The 18500-nt window shown below is 37.9% G+C and overlaps 5 protein-coding genes across 5 annotated transcripts; 1 reads left to right on the top strand and 4 right to left on the bottom strand.

Annotated features, from left to right (window-relative positions):
• Positions 1 to 601: 601 nt before the first annotated feature.
• C9374_003580 (uncharacterized protein) lies at positions 602 to 1960 on the bottom strand (the record flags this gene model as incomplete). The annotated part of the gene is made up of 1 exon (XM_044693124.1): positions 602 to 1960. The coding sequence occupies one exon, from the start codon at positions 1958 to 1960 to the stop codon at positions 602 to 604; it is 1359 nt and encodes a 452-aa protein (XP_044555710.1).
• A 55-nt stretch (positions 1961 to 2015) lies between these two features.
• On the bottom strand, positions 2016 to 2678 carry C9374_003579 (uncharacterized protein; the record flags this gene model as incomplete). Its single annotated transcript, XM_044693122.1, has 1 exon — positions 2016 to 2678. The coding sequence occupies one exon, from the start codon at positions 2676 to 2678 to the stop codon at positions 2016 to 2018; it is 663 nt and encodes a 220-aa protein (XP_044555709.1).
• Positions 2679 to 5500: 2822 nt separating this feature from the next.
• Positions 5501 to 7423, bottom strand: C9374_003578 (uncharacterized protein; the record flags this gene model as incomplete). The annotated part of the gene is made up of 1 exon (XM_044693121.1): positions 5501 to 7423. One exon carries the CDS (start codon positions 7421 to 7423, stop codon positions 5501 to 5503), a length of 1923 nt encoding a protein of 640 aa, XP_044555708.1.
• Positions 7424 to 8500: 1077 nt separating this feature from the next.
• Positions 8501 to 10462, bottom strand: C9374_003577 (uncharacterized protein; the record flags this gene model as incomplete). Its single annotated transcript, XM_044693120.1, has 1 exon — positions 8501 to 10462. One exon carries the CDS (start codon positions 10460 to 10462, stop codon positions 8501 to 8503), a length of 1962 nt encoding a protein of 653 aa, XP_044555707.1.
• Positions 10463 to 11361: 899 nt separating this feature from the next.
• On the top strand, positions 11362 to 16896 carry C9374_003576 (uncharacterized protein; the record flags this gene model as incomplete). The annotated part of the gene is made up of 7 exons (XM_044693119.1): positions 11362 to 15333; positions 15420 to 16048; positions 16108 to 16282; positions 16382 to 16391; positions 16439 to 16476; positions 16535 to 16564; positions 16621 to 16896. The coding sequence occupies 7 exons, from the start codon at positions 11362 to 11364 to the stop codon at positions 16894 to 16896; spliced, it is 5130 nt and encodes a 1709-aa protein (XP_044555706.1).
• Between the last annotated feature and the right edge of the window lie 1604 nt (positions 16897 to 18500).

The following is an 18500-nucleotide window of genomic DNA, read 5'->3' as shown; positions in this document are numbered from 1 at the left end:
TCAGTCTCATACAGGATGACACTATTAAGCGTGCGCTGATTAAACATCCCATGGTAAACCATGAGGCATCCTTTGGACTGAAATCAGTTCAAAGAGCATCCCACTAAAGTGAGGCATCCTATTGCGATGCAATAAGGCATCCCATGATTAAAATCATAAGGCATCCCAATGTATTGAGGCATCCCAGCTCAAATGGCCAAGGCATCCTTGGGACTGAATTCAGTTCAAAGAGCATCCCACTAAAGTGAGGCATCCTATTGCAATGCAATAAGGCATCCCAAGTTGAGACATGAGGCATCCCACCCAAAGGTGAGGGAGTTGTGGAAAGCCACAACTATGTTTGTTTATTTCAGAGGTGGATTGGGAGGAGGGTGGGTACTTTTCAATTCTTTGAGAGAAAGTGATTCTATCACCTTTCTCGAAGTAGATGATAATAATTGTTCCCTGTCACAAGTAATGTAAATTTTTTGAAAGTGAAAATTCAAAAAATTAGTCAACCAACCACTTTTATTGATTACAACAAACCTCAGTAAAACTCCCTTTTACTACCGAATTTGTTGTAAATCAACAGAAAGATGGTTGGTAAAACGGATAGATACCGCTAAAAACCCATCTGGCGAGATACATTCTTGTCAAATGCGAATCCAGCTCTGAAATAGGCATCTATCGCATTGGAGGACCAATCACCTAGAGCTTGGATTGCTGTGTGAGAGAAACCAGCAAATGCTGCCTCTGACGCTCCTCCAATTCTTAAGGAATGACTAGAAAAAGAACCCGAAATCTTAAGGCTGGTTGCTACAAATCTAAGAACGTCTGAAATTTTAGCCGTGGATAAGGGAAGGTCATCACCAAACAAATACTTTTGAGGGTTACACACTTTCCATAACCTAAGCCAGACGACAGGACATCTCCTGGAGTTAGTTGCCTCAATTTCGATGACTCTTCCTTTCTTGCTTCGTTTAAAATCATTCTTCACTTTTTCCACAACAATTCTGATTCCGTTAATGTTGTTCTTGTTAATTTCTACCACATTGGAGGTTAAAATACTACCCAACTCAGATCCTCGTAACATGGACCTGATGCCGATGATCATAAGGGTCGTATAAAAAACATAAGTTCTCCTGTCGACAAAGTTACACCCTTCGAGAATCCACATATCAATGTACATAATACGCCACTCGTTTCGTTCAATCTCGTATGAAACTGGTGCCATGTTGATCATGTAATCAACTAGAGATGAAATATGTTCACCCACCACGTCAATCCATTTGAACTGATTACATCGCTTCTTAATAGCAAACATTGCCAGTTTACAATTTTTTCCGGACCTACATTTAAGAAAAAGACACACCAGAAAATTGTAAACATCCATCTCTGTGGGTGGTATTGCAATATTTCTCTCACCGCACCATTTAACAAATCGATTCCAATAACTGTCATACGTAGTGTTTGTGGACTCACGACCCGCACTGGCCTTTTCAATTAGTCCACCAACTGATGTTAGTTGGTCATCCGAAAGTCGATTAGGGTCGCCTCTAATAGCCAAGAGCTTTTCTTTTGCGGTTCGCATTTCCCTGACCGAGAGGGTCTGAAATCTATTCCAGACATTGGTACTGACCGAACCTTGCCTTCCAGCAGTAGTGGCCACCAGGGTTTTGCCTTCCATACTGGGTGAACGAGTATCATTTGAGATTGACAAAGCTTGCAATGCTCTAGCACCTTCTGGATAATGCTGAACGGCACGCAGCACCAATTTAGCTCTTCCTTGGGCCAATAGCAACTGAATGCATCTGCGGGCTGTTCTCTCTTGGTCCTCTTCCACACCATGTATTGAGGAACCTTGAAGTTGTAATTGCTGGCGAAACGGTCGAACTGAACTTTCACCTGCAATTGATGTTGAACTCTTTCGAATGCCTCTGGGGTTACTTCCCAATCTCCGAAATCCATCTCTTCTGGTCATGATGATAGATTTCATTGAGCAGCCATTGGAAATAAAGTTCATACTTTTCAGCTTTCTATGGACCAAAGTTTTTGGGAGGAGTGAAACTGCCAACTCCAGGTGGTATTTTGGGCAATTGTTGGTATTGAGGAATTTCAGGTGCATTGACAAGTCGACTTGATTGGTATTTGTAAGGAGTATATGACTTGTCGTGAGAGAGGACCTTTGCTGCTGCTTGGGGAGTTCGTATTGCAGGTTTTCTTTTGGAAGGAGTGTTTGATGATGCTCTCACATCTTTTGGAGTTGTAAAGAGAGTCGTCATGGTTTGAGAAGAATGTTCTTCATCCGATTCAGACAAGGTATTTGAATCCATTAAAGGATTACCACCTTGAAATTGAGCTTGAAAAGTGGATGCATTTACAAGGATATTACAGTTCTTTGGGGTGGTGGTTGTGGTGTTTGGAGAGAGAAGCGAATGATTCTGATCAAGACTTGTAGTGGCATTGGATGAATTGGTGGATGGTGGATGGGATGATGCTGTTGAGGATGATGACACATTCAAGTCTTGCTCAATGGAATGACTATTGTGATTATTTCTACCACCACCACCACCACCATGCTCACGAATCAAGAAATTGTTGAGAGTGGTTTGAATCATTGAAGAAGTCTTCTTTTGCTTGTCCTTATTGGTGGAGGATGATGAAGAAGAAGATTGAGGCTTTCTCTTAGATGGACACATGGTGGTTTCATATGAAATTCGAGTACTAGTTGCTCAGCTGTTGTGGTGTTTTTTGTTTGAAAATTGTTGTAATTTCCACTTGTTGAGGCTTATTCAGAGGGCAGAATGTGAACAAGCCTTTGCATGTTGGAGAGTATTTGTATGAAAATGGGAGGGAAATGCACTACAATGTCGTTGTTGTTGTTTCCACATTTGATACTTTGGTATCACAAAGCTGTGATATTTTGGTATCACAAAGCTGTGCACTTATTGGTCATGCCTATAACTTGTGTCATCATGATGCAGCATAAAAAACCAGCAATCTTGAAATTGTTTCATTTTGAAATGGAACTGTTGTTGAATTTGATACGTCAAATCCACGGAACTGTTATTTTGATGATTGCTTGGGTAAAATTACATTTTCGGAATACAGTGAAAGGATGGTGTGGGTCTAGACGTCTAGAATATTTTTTTGAGATCAGAGTGCTGCTGACGCACGATTTGACTTTCAAATTATCTTCACCAGTCTCGATTGACAGGATTGACAGGTGAAAAAACTTTCATAAAGAGAATCGAAAAAACTTTCAAATGTACAACTATACTGTCAAGATACAACAACATTATAAAGTGAAAATTGATGAATAAACAAGAGTATGAGGCACCTATTCTGTCAACAAATTCTTGTCACGAAATCTTCACCAGTCTAGATGTCTAGAATTCTGGACAGGTTGAAAAATTCTGGATGCGGATTAGGAGAGAAATGAAAAAATTCTGGATGCGGATTAGGAGAGAATGAAAAAATTCTGGATGCGGATTAGGAGAATCGAACTCCTGACCTTAGGATTATGAGACCTACGCGCTGCCGACTGCGCTAAATCCGCTTTACATGAATAATGAAGGAGTGGTGATGATGGTAGTAAGGGTTCTTCTTATCGACCTTTTTTTGTCTTTACCGTGCATTTAGAGGACATTGTCTTTGGAAAACGGCCGAGACCAAAACGATTTTGAATTTAATTGGATCAAAATAGACACTCATATCAGACTCCAAGGGGAGATTTGTGTTGTCGTGAGGTATGGTGGAAACCACTTGCTCAAAATCGATAAAGGCTTGCTCTCGTTCAAGATTTTGAAAGATCATATTAATTTTGGAACCACATGCCAAGTGTCAAATTTCAACGAGATATTCACGTAATAAATGCATGCTTCATTTCCTACTAATGTATCTTCAACACTTGGAACAACAAATTCTATTTTGCTTTTGTCAAAACACAGTTCATACAGTCAAAGATAGTCGCCATACTCCTAGCAGGCATCCCGTCCATTTTAAAAAAGAGAAAATCTTCAAGATCCATAAAAAGAGAACTCAACTTGGTAAAAATTCAATGTTCCCAATTGAATATGCAGTTCGTGTTCGACTATTCTCGAAGTACCGTTTCGTGTGCAATTGAAAATTCTACAATACTACTTGTGAATTAGTAAGGTGGTATCAAGTTGCAAGATTGCATCCAAGTATGAGCATTTGAAACAACTGTACGATAAGGTGACCGTGGTTATAGCACAATTTCCTTCTTAATAACATGGTTTAAAAAGATTTTTGAAGAAGAACATACACGTACGATACGATTCACATGGGATTAGAGTTTTTTGGATAGCAATGCTTCAAATGACATGAACACAAGCATTCAGTGTGTGTTCAAAGGTTATCATTGTGTTAGTAAACCATAAATGATATGGGTTTGTGAATGCGCAAATGGACTCTCTTTAAACGAATGGAATGACACCTTCTTGGTTTCATCTAGAAAGCACTACACAAACCCTCTTCCACAACAATTCTCAATATCGCATTGAAATTGCTCTCGCAACACTGGATAAAATTCTCTTCAGGAATTGAAGATACTTACTCTCAGTGGTACAAATCAAACTCTGAAAGTTAGCGTTGACCACTTTTCCAGGTGTTAAATTGCTCAAGCCCGTCGTCTCCTTGGGTTGAAATTCACAGATGGTCGAAATATTTTCCTGATAACGAATGGTCATCAACATGGAAGAGGTGTGTTGAGGTATTACTTGTTCACCGTATAGCAATTCTCTCATTGGATAAACTAACACCCACGACAACACTTTCAACTTTCCGTAAAATTCTTTCACATGTTGATCATTTGTAAAGTCAAAAGATTATTACATTCAGAATTGAGATATTTCCTGCAAAGAATAAGCATAGACCCTTAGTTTAAAAGTTTTCTTTCGATCAACGTGTTGAGGAGTTTGTAAAATGAGAATTTAGTTTATTTCGTATCAATTGATGGATAAAGGGTTATAATATTTCGGGTGGAATTGTTCTCATTGGAAATTTCATCTCCAAAATGGTTGATGTGTAAAACCATTAACCATTCTCATTAAAAGGACATGAGATTGCAATTTTGAAATATTTGTTGATATTCCAACTTTCAACCTTTGGGGTCAGGATCTATCGAATACATGAGTTTGTGAATTACAAGCATCCACTCTTCCCAAATAGATTAAATGTTTCCAGGTTGGTATATAATGTTTCACAAGAATGAATATTTGTACTTTTCAAAGAGTACATGTTTTAACTCGAACGTAACGGTATTCGATTTGTATGTTTTTCATTTTCAAAATCTTTGCATTTCCAAACAAACGACTCTTCCAAAGTTGATCACAACCTTTGTAAAGTCGTGTCATGACTTGCTCAACAATATTCGCAAATTCCTCATCCTGTATCTGTTGGATCATATGATGGATGTGACATTTGTCGATTTTAATGAATATATCAAGCATCCTTGCTCCGTTCAATGACCCACAAGAACATTATTCCAACATGAATTTCAAGAAGGAACAAATACATATTGTCTCTTGTGTGAAATTCCCTCACTTCTTTCCTTTTCTTGATAATATTCACAAAAATCAGCTGAAATTTCCCAATATCTCACTTCTCCATTCTTTTCTCCATTTTGTCCAACATTATCAATTCTTGTAATTCGATCTGAACATGGCATGATACTTCTCTCATGAGGTTTTCTCAAATCTCGAATCAAAACTCCCAAAAAGTACAATTTATCAGTCTTGAAAATTGAATATTCAATAAAAGCATTCCAAAGTCTGTAAAAGAGTCTCAATGGAATACCACTTCCCCAAATGGCATGATATTGAGAGAGAAAGACTTGATGTGTGTCTTTCCATGTACATTGAAAATTTTCAGGTTTCATGTGAAAAGATTGACGTGGAGTCTTGATGGGAATGATGGAATGAGGTGGATGACCAAGGTCTGGAGTGGGATAGAGAGAGGTTGGACCTCGAGTGATTCTTGGAGGGGGTTGAGTTTGTTCCATCATATTTTCAGTATTGGTCGTTGAATTTTTCGTAGTAGTAGTAGTAGTTGATGTTGTTGATGTTGATGTATTGAATTGGAGAGGATTGTTTTTGGTTGAAGTTTCACTAGTAGTTGGTGTGGTAGTAGTAGTAGTAGGTGTGATGGTGGTCATTGTTGATTCTGAATTTGTTGCTGCTGAGAGAGTTTTACGTAAATGATGATGAGCATGTTGTGGTGTGAGAGATTCTTCATGATTCGAAGAAGTAACAAATTGTTCAGAAACCTTGTTTTCCACTTGTTGTTGTTGTGGTTGTTGCAGTTGTTGCTGAGGAGATGATTGTGTCTCGTGTTGATCTTGTTGTTTCGTCTTGTTCTTCTTTCTACTTGATAATGAAGGCTCATTCTTCTGAAGAACCTGTTGTAATGCTTTTTTCAATGATTGAAGGTCATCTTGTTGATGAATAAAGGTTTTAGAATCTAGTGTTGTGTGTGGTTCTGTAACCTCTTCTGGTTGATCTACTTCTTCTTCTTCGTCGTCATCGTTATCATCATCTTTTGGATGTTCCGTAGTGTCTTGTTCATCATTATCATCATCATTCGAAGAGGAGTTCAATTCAGAGTCATGATCGACTGATTCGTCTTCTTCTTCTTGGTTGAGATCTTGTTCATTCTCTTCTTTTTCATCATTGCCATGTTCTTCTTCCTTAATTGGCTTGACTGAGAGTGTTGTTGCAGATTTTTCACTTGTTTGTTCTTGGTTGTTTGGAGATGGTGGTGTGTCCTTGTGTTGGTTATTACTATTTTTGGATGAAATGGGTGGTTCCATTGAGGAGGATTTGAGTGAGTGTTGTGGTTCTTGTTCCTTAGTAACCTTGGTAGAATTGACAGATTTTGTTGATTCAATTTCACTCCTTGTTTGTGGATGTTCTGTCGTGGTTCGTGTCGTTGATTGTTGCAGTTGTTGCTGTTGTTGAGAAACTTGATGTTCTTCAACAATTTGAATTTTGTTTTGAGGTGTCGTCACAAGATGCTCCTTCTGCTGCTCGTTTGGATTCTTCTTGACATGGAGTTCTTGTTGAGTAGATAAAGAAGCAAGTGGAGATGATGGAGTGGGTGTCAATGATTGAACTGAACTCGTTGTTGTTTCAGTACGAGGTGCAGCCACGGAAGCATCCATGATCTTCATGTCACTTGGGACTACTAGCGAGGGTATGATGGCACTGTTTTCTGCTCGTATGGTACTGGAACTTGATGATGCTACTACTGGAGATGGTCGCAATGAAGGAGGAGTGTTTGAAACTTGGATCTGCTTCTTCTCTGTGGACATTTCAGCGGCTGCTTCTGAGATTTCCTTCTTCTTCAAGGTACCTGTAGTGACTGGAGAGTTGTTATATTTTGGCACCTTACACCTTACACTTAGTGTCAGTGCTGTTTGCATTTGACACTTGAGTGCCAAATGAATGAAGTGTGATTTGTATTTGACACTTGAGTGTAAGGTGCTATTTGTATTTGACACTTGAGTGTAAGGTGCGAAATGGATGTTGATTGAAATGGAGGTACTAGTTTGTGAACCTAACCATTCTACTTCGTGTTCATATAAAAAGGTCAATAACGAATCTATCAAACAAAAAAAAGGCATGATTTAATCTCATGCATCTACTTTCCTTACGTATGTTAGCTTGGACCTTCGTATGAAAGGAGTTAGGAGGCACAAAAGATGATATGTTCCTTTCATTCACGATGATAGACTCAGCCGTTAAGAAGTATGACTACGAAACAAAAAGTGATTCCAGTTCCCTTAATTGTACCCTTCTGATTGCTTCAGCTTGACTTTTGCTGTTACCGTCATTCCCAAATCACTCAAATTCGATTACATCAGCCAACAACAGTGTTGAGCACCATTCTCTTGTTCTTCTCACCGTTTTTGTAACAATTGAACAAAAGTACATGTCACTATGAAGAAAAGCTGGCAAGTTTCACTCCCCTGTTGAACCAAATGAAAATGTTTTCCTGTACTGCAAGTGTTTTTCCTCAACATAAATCGTCTCTCAAGTTCATTCAGCAAGCTCTGACATCCTGTTCGACAACTTCATCTCAATCTCTTTCAACGCCGTGTTGTATGGCGCAACATCAACTCAGAAAACAGGTGCTGAACGGTGGAACATTATTTGAACCACTGCCTCACAACGCTTCACCTTAGAAAATGAGCGTGAGTCTATTCTTCCCTCCATAAACTAAATTTCGTAGATGATCATTTGGTATTGTCGTTGTCAGACGAATTGTCCAAAAATTGCGTTCGTGATGCTGTTTCCTATACTCGATGATGATTGTGTAGTGAAGAGAATTTTGAGGCCCGTTGCTCACAACCGTGAAGAGGTTTGTAATTTCAAAATAATATTTAAAGTAAATAAATTAAAAAATATACAGGTGCTGATGACACTCGGCACTCAAGTGTCAGGTGCTGTTTGCATTTGGCACTCCAGTGTTAAGTGCTATTTGTATCTCCTTTTTGGGACTACCTGCCATTGCAAACGGCACTAAAGTGTAAGGTGTAAGGTGCTAAAAGGTATGTCCTCGTGACTGGATCATGGACACTACCGACTGGTGCAATTTCTTCATCAGGTTTAAGCTCTGACATGGTTGACGTGGTCGAGGTCGTGGTCGTGGTCGTGGTCGTGGCATCAACATCATTGAGAAAATTTTCAATTTCAAAAACAGGAAGTTCTCTTCGTGAACCAATCATGAAAGGTGCCAATTCCAAATCTCCCTCATTATCATTCAAATTATGACCATACGAAATGATTTTTTCATACATGTACTCATCAAAGGAATCTTCGTACGGTATTAATTGTTCAGAGACAAGAGTGGAATTAATGAAACGACAATGATGAGCCATTGAGTGAGCATGTGAACTCACTGCAATATAAATATTGGAAGGACTTGGATCTAGGGTTAAATGATACATGGAACGATGATAATTGTAAAAATCAGGTAAGGGTTTCAAATCATCTTCCAACGTAATGACATAGAGGTAATTGAACTTGACAAAGAGTAAATGGAGACCCCAGATGGCATGAGTGGACATTTTGGGAATTTTCAAATCGAGAAATGATGGATCGAAACGAGGTCCCAATAAATTTCGTAAATTCCTTTCAAAATTGTGAAAATAAATGTGCATTTTCACACAAGTCACTGTTGTTACGAGTTCCAAAATTTCATCAAATTCATTACCATCAATAGTCACGTAGAGAATACTCTTTTGAATGTCATGCACTCGACACACTGCTTTCAAAGTTTCAGAAAGTGGAAAGGTTCTCTTGTAACATCGTAACCATATGGGTAAATGTTCGTTATGATTTCCAAAAAGTGACATGTCAAATTTTTCACTATTTAGCACTAAATTTAAATTATTCATTTCATCTCTCCAATCCAATAGAGTCGTGTCATTGACTTGAAGTTGACTTGCTCTTCGAAACTTGTCACGGTGTGTGAAAAAATAATTTCTAAATTCTGTTTCTTTGATTTGAATGTATGTGGTTGAGGACGTTTCGGAAGCATTGTTAAATGAATTTTCTAAATGTTGTTTCTCGACTTGTGGTTTGTTTGTTTCTGCAGTTGTTGTTGTTCGTTCTGAAAATGATGTTTCCCGTGTCGTAGAATGATTGTGTGCATTCTTTTCACTGTTCGATTCAATAGTTCCATTAGAGAGAATCTGATGACCTTTTCCTTCCTCCTCCTCTTCCTTCACCACGTGGACAGGAATAAAATTATAAAATCCTCTCACTCTTCTCTTGAATGCAAACTTGGCTTCTGTTTTATCAGGTGTTGGATAGGTATAAGGTTGAAACAAGTGCACATGTTGTCGTGTTAAATAATATGGCACATGAAGAGGAGTACTATTTGGAAATTCCAACATGGAATCATTCTCCACTCGATCCTGAACCATGTTCGGATTCGATAACACGATAGGATCATACCATCGTTCAGCAAAGGTGAGTTTGGAACATTCCATATATTCCAAAGTAGCCAAATGATCTTCCAATGAAAGATTGAGTCGTGAGAATAAATTTCTACGAACAAGTTCTAAACGTTGATGAGATGGATCAAAGGCATGAATGACTCCATCGGTATCTTCCATGATATGATGATGATTGTCCGTTGTTGTTGTTGTTGTTTGGAATTTCAAGAGAGAACGAAGGAGAGAATTTTGTTCGGAATGTGAGTCTTGTTGTTGTTGTTGGTCGAGATTGGAATTACTACTACGAGGATGACGACGAAAGTAAAAGATTAAAAGACTCATCAAGATGAAATGCACAACGAGAATGACAAGCCATGATTTTCGGGTGAGTTTTAAATGATGAGAAAAGAAACGAACTGTTGAGGAGAATAATTTGGATGAGTTCTTTGTGGTCGTGTTGTTGTTGTTGGATGAGAATGGAGAGGATGAGGTAGATGATGGTGTGAACTGGTGTGGCATCTGACAGCAGTTTTTTTGAAAAGTGAAAAAATTCAACCCTTTGCTGCTTGCCTTTTCGAATCACGTCCTCATGGATGCAAGTTCGTTTTATACCTTCATGGTACTAAGTCACGACCAAACACAAAGAGTTGATCCACTCAACGGTTACAAACAAGACATGTTCCAAACGGTTTGACATTTGAATTGGTTTTTAAAAAAAAATACACATGGTCAATCACCCACCTAATTTGAAAGAGGCTCGATGAATCTCAAGTTGTTCATTGTTGGGTTGGAACTGAAAGGATTTGTTTCTCGTATGTGTGTGTGGATGAAATTTAGTTCCAAAATTATTATACACCAACATGATTTGGTTCGGTGGACGATTTTTTCAAGTTTGAGTTATTGTTGAGATTTAGCAGCTATCTTTCAAATTCACCCGATTTGGAAGATTCACATCCCGCCCAGAACTCAACAAAAACTCAAACTGAAAAAAAAACACCCATTCTCCCTCAATTTAGCACTTTGCGCCTTAATTGATAAGGCTAACCATAAGGCTTGCTGAGCAACAACGGTTTTCGCACGAAAAACAAATCCTTTCAGTTCCAACAACGAACAACATCTCATCGAGCCTACTTTATTTCGTATTATTTATTGAGTATCACAAACGTCGTAGAACCACCACCGAGACTCGCTAGAGGTACGTAGTTGATATGTTCAATCCCAATGATTGATGGACCTCATCATGAACAGAATTCGAATAGACTAATTGATGGTTAAACACTGATATACAAATAATATATTAATTGAAAAGAAGAAACTGATAATTTTGAGAGCATTCACCTTTCTATCCTTCCTTCATCACCACATCAACGAATTTAACCATCATTTCTTCATCATCATTTTAATACAACTTCTTTCAAATGGACCCAAATCATGAGGGCTCAGCACTCGGCTCAAGCGTTTCCAATGAAGCAAACGGAAATTCCTCTCTTTATGCTTCATTATGGATCCTCATTCAACAAGGCTTCACAAGGCTTGTAATATCCATGCAAGCCTCAGATCCAAAAGTATATGGATGGAAGCAAAAAACAATATATGGACTCTATTACTTGTACATATTCTGGATTACCATCTTTCTTCCAACTCTAGGTCGCTACAATTGGGGAGAATGGGGAAATTGGCTTTTTACAGTGGCCAATTATCCGATAACATTGTCTCTTGATCTTGTACCGTTTGTTGCCATTGTTCCGATTGCTGCAGCTTGCATCGTTTTGGTGTTGAGCGCCTTGGTGAGCTTTGCGCTTGCGATCCATGCAATTTTTAGGTCAAGCAAACATTTAGATCGCATCAAGAAGACAGCGTCTCTTTTGGGCAATGTCGTCCACATACTTAGCATGATTGTTACATTCATTTTCTCCAGTTTTATTGACTGCAAGTCAACAGAATTAGTTTCGATTGAAGGCTACGACGAGAAGGTCAGCCTGCTTACCAGATTTGACAATATTCCATGCTCTTCCGAAGGAAACATTGTACTAATTGTTTTGGGTGTTATTGCACTATTTTCCCTACTCGTTATTAATTTCCTTACTGTCATGATCAACCAAGAGTCTGAGCAAACAGTTGGTGGATTCCTTATTTCAGACAATGGGTTGACTATGGCGTTTCTAGCCGTTTTCAATCCATTCCAGCTCTATGTCATGTATGTCATTCCAGAGCCCTATATCTATGTTCGATCGATCGTGCATATTTTGTTCACAACAATGCTGATGGTCCTTGTTTTTTTTTATCTTCCATTCTATAGAAGAGTAGAAAATTCTTGTATTCTCGGATTGTTTGGAGCAAGAATGGGTGCAGCGATAGGAGCTCTTGTTACATCATTAGTGAATACTGGTAGAATGCCCGACTTAGGTATCGGTTTAGCTGGAATGACAATTGGGCTAATGGTGCTTGGAGCTCTTTTTTTCTTTTCAGCATTGGAAATTTATAGCCGAGTGATTTACAACAGGGTTAGAGGCCGTTTCATGGTCAGTATAAAGAGAGCAGAGGCACTTTCCTCAATTCTGAGAAGGAGTGAAGGTTTGCAGGAAAATGAAAAGCTTCCTTTGAAAATGCTCGAAAAAGAAGCTTCTTTAGTATATCAAGAATTTGAAGAGGATGGTCGTTTGCGTCATCTGAACATGTTTATGAAGTTTTCAATGAAATCCACCAACAAGACAGAGTCTGAGCAAATTACAGATGTGGAAATTGCCTTGAGTTTAATTAAGGGTGCTTCACTGCAAAAGAGTTTTAGTGATGCCCGTTTATTACTCACATGTAGTTTAATTGTTGCATATTATTGGAAGAACGAAGTGAACAGTCAGGTGTTTGCAACAAGCTTGTTGAAAAAGGCAATCAAGGCAAAGCCAAACTTTATTTACAAGTTTTTAATTGCTGAAAGAGAAAAAGAGTTTGAAATGATAGACAACTCCCATTCATTTGAGCTCAAGTTCTTTTTGGAGAGAATGGACAAGAATCAAACTGAACTTTTTGCCTTACATCGCTCTTTTTGGAAGGAAATGACAAACGATGTTCTCAACTTGGACAAGATTGAACAAACGAACAGAAGAGCTTCAGAATTGATGTCCGAATGCGAAAGTACTTTCAACAATTTAATGGCTAAACACAGAAACAACAAGACGGTCCTTCGATACTATGCATCCTACGTAGAAAAGTTTAAATTCAACAAGGATTTGTCACAAGAACTCTATCAAGAAGCAATGGCTATTGAGGACGAAGAAGCCAAATGGAAGACTCGACCTAACAAGAAGGGAGGAGGAAAAAAGAACAGAGTTGTTCCAAACTTCTCAATGAATTTTGAGGAAGCACCACCACCTCCTTCAACAAAATTTGCAGAATCCAACATCAAAAGTTTTTCATTTGGAAATCATCGAAAGAGTGCTGTGGGTGGATCAACTGATTTCAATGATAATTTTGATGACTTGGAGAATGATAATTTTGAGAGGCAATCTGAGATGGATCTTGGATCTCAAAGACTAGATGGAGTCGAAAATAATCCTCAACTCAAGAGGGAGAGTGTTTTACGATCGTCATTGGCGACACCTCAGCAGCATTCCTTCCAGCTATTCACCTTCTTTGTTTTTACCATTGTTTCATTCCTAATTGTTGCTGCGGGTATAATTTGGAACTCTATAATTTCGAAGCTTGTTCTCACAGATATTCAAGCTGTCCAGAGCGCATGTAAACCTCGAATGATACCTTTATATGCCTTGAAAGACTTACGTATTCTTCAAACTTTTGACTACCTTTATGGCTCAAATATGAACGTTGAAGAAAGAAACCGCTTTCTCAATCAAAGCGGTTACAATTCTGTCACAGATTTTGTTGTAACCCATCAGAATCGTTTAGGAGATGCCATATCATTTATTAATAAGGTCAGAGTAATGGGTCAGGCTGGCCTGTTCACAGCTGAAATGTATAGTGACTACACAAGTGAAACCAGGGAAATTATTGTTCCGTTTGTGAGCACACCCAATACAATTGGAATATACAATGAATCCTATTCCGCGTCAGTGTCAATATCCGAGATTGTGTATTCCATGATGAAGCATATTACGTACTTTCAGAATCTTGACCTCTCCCAATATTCCAAGACATTGTCATCATATCCTTTCATGTATCTATGGTTGAACCAAGATAGTCTTGAAAAAGCATTTGACAATTTCTGTTTGAGCTTTATTCAGAGAACTCAAGACAAGTCCGAGTTGTTATCGAATAGCTTTTTCTTGTTCTTTGTCATTTCCAATTCCATCTATGCATTCCTATCCCTTGTTTTTATCATTTATATTTCAGTCAATTTTTCAAACTTGAAAACCTATGTAAGACTTCTTGAGAAGAACGTTCCTAAAGACGTAGTAGGTAAAATTTATCACAACCTAGGAAAGCAAGCAGAAGACGAAACTTCGATTCACTTGCCTAAGAGCATTTTAAAGCCCTATATGAGCGCTGCTATATTAGGCGTTGTAGTGATTTGTATTACCGTACTCTGTTGTGGAATGTTTTATATGGAGTCATCGTATAATGCTAGTTCTACGTTCAGGACCATGCAGAATATTAGAGATGCAACTTCAGCTCTGTCTGCAATTCAGAGAATTGGATTTAATGTTGGAGAAATGTACACATACATCATGTTAAACCAATCGTCCATTAACGACCCAAGACTTTCTAAAGGTAGAAAGATTTCAGATCTCAACACAAATTTGGCATCTTTAAAATCAAATTTAGTTGTTAGTTGGAATAGTTTGGTGTATGGAAAAATTTCGGATAATAAGAAATCTAGCGTTGGTATCTCTCCAAAGATTGACAGCTTTATTCAGGACGTTGCAAATTGTACAAGCAACAACGGCACCTCTACGATAGCTTGCATTGGTCTTGAGCACTTGATTGAACTGTTCTCTCAAGATTCTTCCCAGAATTCTGCTGACATCTTTTCTGCAAAAGAAGATTTACATAGACTCTTCTTGGAACATGTTAGTACATATGTTTTGGGACATGGTATCACTCAAAAGTTACTACTTTTCTTAGATGCCATGGTGGCTGTTTTTTCTGTGTCTTCTGTGGCATATGTAATTTCCTTTTCCATTGTGGGATGCCTCTTGCTACTAGCTTGTTGCCTTGGTCTTTATAGTATATTTAACGCTCATTGGAATAACATCTTCCATGTGAGAATGATGTTCAATTACATTCCACTTGATCTTATGGACTCCGAAGAGTCAATGCGAAACTTTATCATGTATCACACCGTTCCTTCAAGAATATTTACAAAGAAGCGAGAATCAAAAGAAAATGCAAAGAATGATGACTCCAAAGTGAGAAATATTTTGAACGCTGCTGTTGTAAGTAGAATGAGTTGTGTTACATTGTTGTTTTCAATACTCAATTTTTGTACTTATCATTATTTTCCCCTTCCTCATTCGTACAGGACGGAGCTGTACTATGTAGCCATCGTGGTGATATTGAAATATTTAACCCTGCTGCACAAAGAATGTTCGGTTGTAAGCAGAGTGATTTTGTTGGTTTACCATTATTCCACCTATTCGATGCAAGTAATCGCGATAAGTTGAATAAGGTTATTGAAGACATCATTAAGGCAACTAAGGATACCTCAACGGACGCTCAAGGTGAGACGATTGAAGTGGAGTGTATTCGAAAGAACAATACCAAATTTCCTGCCAAAGTTAACTTGTTCTCGACCCTTTTTGATAACAAGCCAGTGGTGACATGCTTCATCAAGGATATTACTTCAGAAAAGAAACAGAATGCCTTACTTGCAGAAGAAAAGAAGAAATCAGAAAATCTCTTACGTTCCATTTTACCTGAAGCTGTTGCCAATAGGCTTAAGGCTGGTGAGACATTTATTGCAGAAAAGTTCAACGATATCACATGCTTCTTTAGTGACATGGTTGGCTTCACATCTATTAGCAGTGGCTTGAATCCAACTGAGCTGGTTATGATGTTGAATACAGTTGTGAATGGATTTGATTCTTTGACCGACAAGTATCAACTGGAGAAGATCAAGACCATTGGAGACGCCTATTTTTGTGTTGGAGGGTTAGTATTGATAATCTTAGTATGTCTTGATAACGACTGTTTTACTTTGAATCACATAGAATTGGTAACACTCAATCAGACCATCCTGAGAGAACGTTAAAATTTGCCATCGATATTTTCCATGTTTTGAGAGCTTACAATTTGGAAAATAGAAAAGAGTTTGGCCATCAAATTAACATTCGAGTTGGAATTAATACTGGTGGAGTTGTAGCAGGTGTTATCGGTACAAAGAAGGTATGCTGTTTAACTATTTCTGTTGATTTTGACCAGAGGTAATACTTGAATACTAATTACTTTACACAACATGATCATCTCGTGCGCTTGGCACAACAGTTTGCATATGGTATGTATTTTGTACAACAGTTTAAGTGAAACCTAACTGTTTAAAAGACCTTTGGGGTGACACCATTAACATGGCTTCCCGAATGGTGAGTATTCTTTGGTGATGCTGTTATTATTTTCAATGACACACATAATTTAAATTAGGAATCAACATCCTTGGCTGGAAGAATTCAGGTAAGTGAATGATGTTTATTATTTGGCTTACATTCTTTACATTCAATCATGTAAAGATATCGAGATCAACCTATGAAAGAGTTTATGATCTTGGTTTTGAATTTGAAGAGAGAAGTGTAGAAGTGAAAGGAAAAGGTAATTGCAACACCTACTTGCTTAAAGCCCACCATCATGTGAGTGCCTTAGTTACGGAGGAAGAAGCTGCCGCCGTGAGTCGTGTTTCTGCAAGTCAAAATGCTCCATCGTCGAACAATGATTATCAGGACTCAATCGGTTCCAAGGACAGCGAACAATTAGAGTATCAACTTATACAAAAGAGAGACTCTGAGTAAGGTCGAGAGTTTCATCATACCAGTATCTATAAACCAAATTTTATCAACCTTGAAAGTATCCGTTGTGACCTGTGTCGATTCATAACTCACTATATCTTTTGGTGTCACCATTCACACACAAACATGTTTCTTGGAAAATATAGAGATTCTGACTTGCCCGTTTGTGACCAACAATTCTAACAATTACAAATTTCACAATAACATGTCATCGATTAATCTCTCCTCCTTCCAATATCCAGCAATGATTGTTTTTCAGGATTGTTTACTGGAGGCGGATCATACATTCTTCGATCTTTTTGAATTCGATACTTTTCTCGGAGTAACTGCTCATATTCACGTTTTTCTCCGTCAACAAGCTCCCCTTTTCTTTTATCATTGACAAGCCCAAATGTGTAGTTGATGATCGTACCCACAAATGCACTTTAAAGTGTCATTAATTTAACAAAATATTTTCCAAATCAATCGGAATAGAATTATCATAAAATTGTAATATTATTAATTAATAATTGATATTATTATTTAATCCCAAAAAGTTTCGAATCAATTTTCAATGTGCTACGAACATGTGAAGCCAATTATTTTTCAAAAACTCCATTTTTTTTCACACATCTACAACAATTCTATTACAACGAAAAACACAAACTGACACTATTCTATTGTCGCAACAACTTCTCGAAAAGACACATCAAATATGATTGGTAAAATTCGGTGGTGCTCATTTCAATTTAAGAATTCTTCATCGAGTCAATCCAACAAGTCAAGAAGGAAGATGTTCAATCAAAATTCTGAAAAAGAACAGTTCAGGTCATGTCACGATCATGCAACACCATTTTCTTGGCCACAATACACGATTCAATTACTGTGATCAATATTATCACATGGAATATACGTGTGATAATATGAAGTATCTTGCCAAATTGTCATTGATTTCTTGTTTAATTATTAAGAGATTAATTGCTGAATGTGAGCTACCGAGCGATTGGCGCTGGATAGACTTGACCATCTTCTTAATGCAGTGTTCTGGAGCTTACCACTTGTCAATCCCAAACCAACCCTTCGGCCAATGTGAGAAATGAAAGCTTGATCCGCGCCATCATCACTTGGAAACACGTATTATACATCTTTTCATGATCGAGGTGTTTACCAAACATGCGTGGTTCTTGCAAAAATTGGATTGGTTCTTTCAACAATCAAGAATCAGGAATGTGACATGCAAAATATTCAAACTCCAGTCTCTGATTTTTCAAATTCTGAAATAATCTTATAGCTTCTTCAAATGTGATGCTCGTTGTATCTCGAATGTTAAAGCAGTTTTTGCATAAATAAGAGACAATGGTATCTGTTACAATTCCCCGTCTTGTCACTGCTTCTGAAATAATTTCATAATTCACAAAACCTTTCTCTGTTTCGATCAAGCAGTCTATTGTTTTTGGATACACTTTCATACAATCCAAAATGAAGTCCGTTTCTCATTCCAATTCTTTAGAAGCAACAAGTAATGGTGTTGCATAATTAGTGTCTCCAAGTAAGGACAATATTACATCTCGATCGTTCTTGAAATTATCAGGAAGGTATTTCATTAAAGAGTGGTCCTTGGATACGGC

Source organism: Naegleria lovaniensis, assembly GCF_003324165.1.
Source record: "Naegleria lovaniensis strain ATCC 30569 chromosome Unknown tig001, whole genome shotgun sequence".
NCBI classification, from domain to species: domain Eukaryota; phylum Heterolobosea; class Eutetramitea; order Acrasida; family Naegleriidae; genus Naegleria; species Naegleria lovaniensis.
The sequence above is the reverse complement of the archived record's forward strand: the minus strand, read 5'-3'. Positions and strand labels throughout refer to the sequence as shown.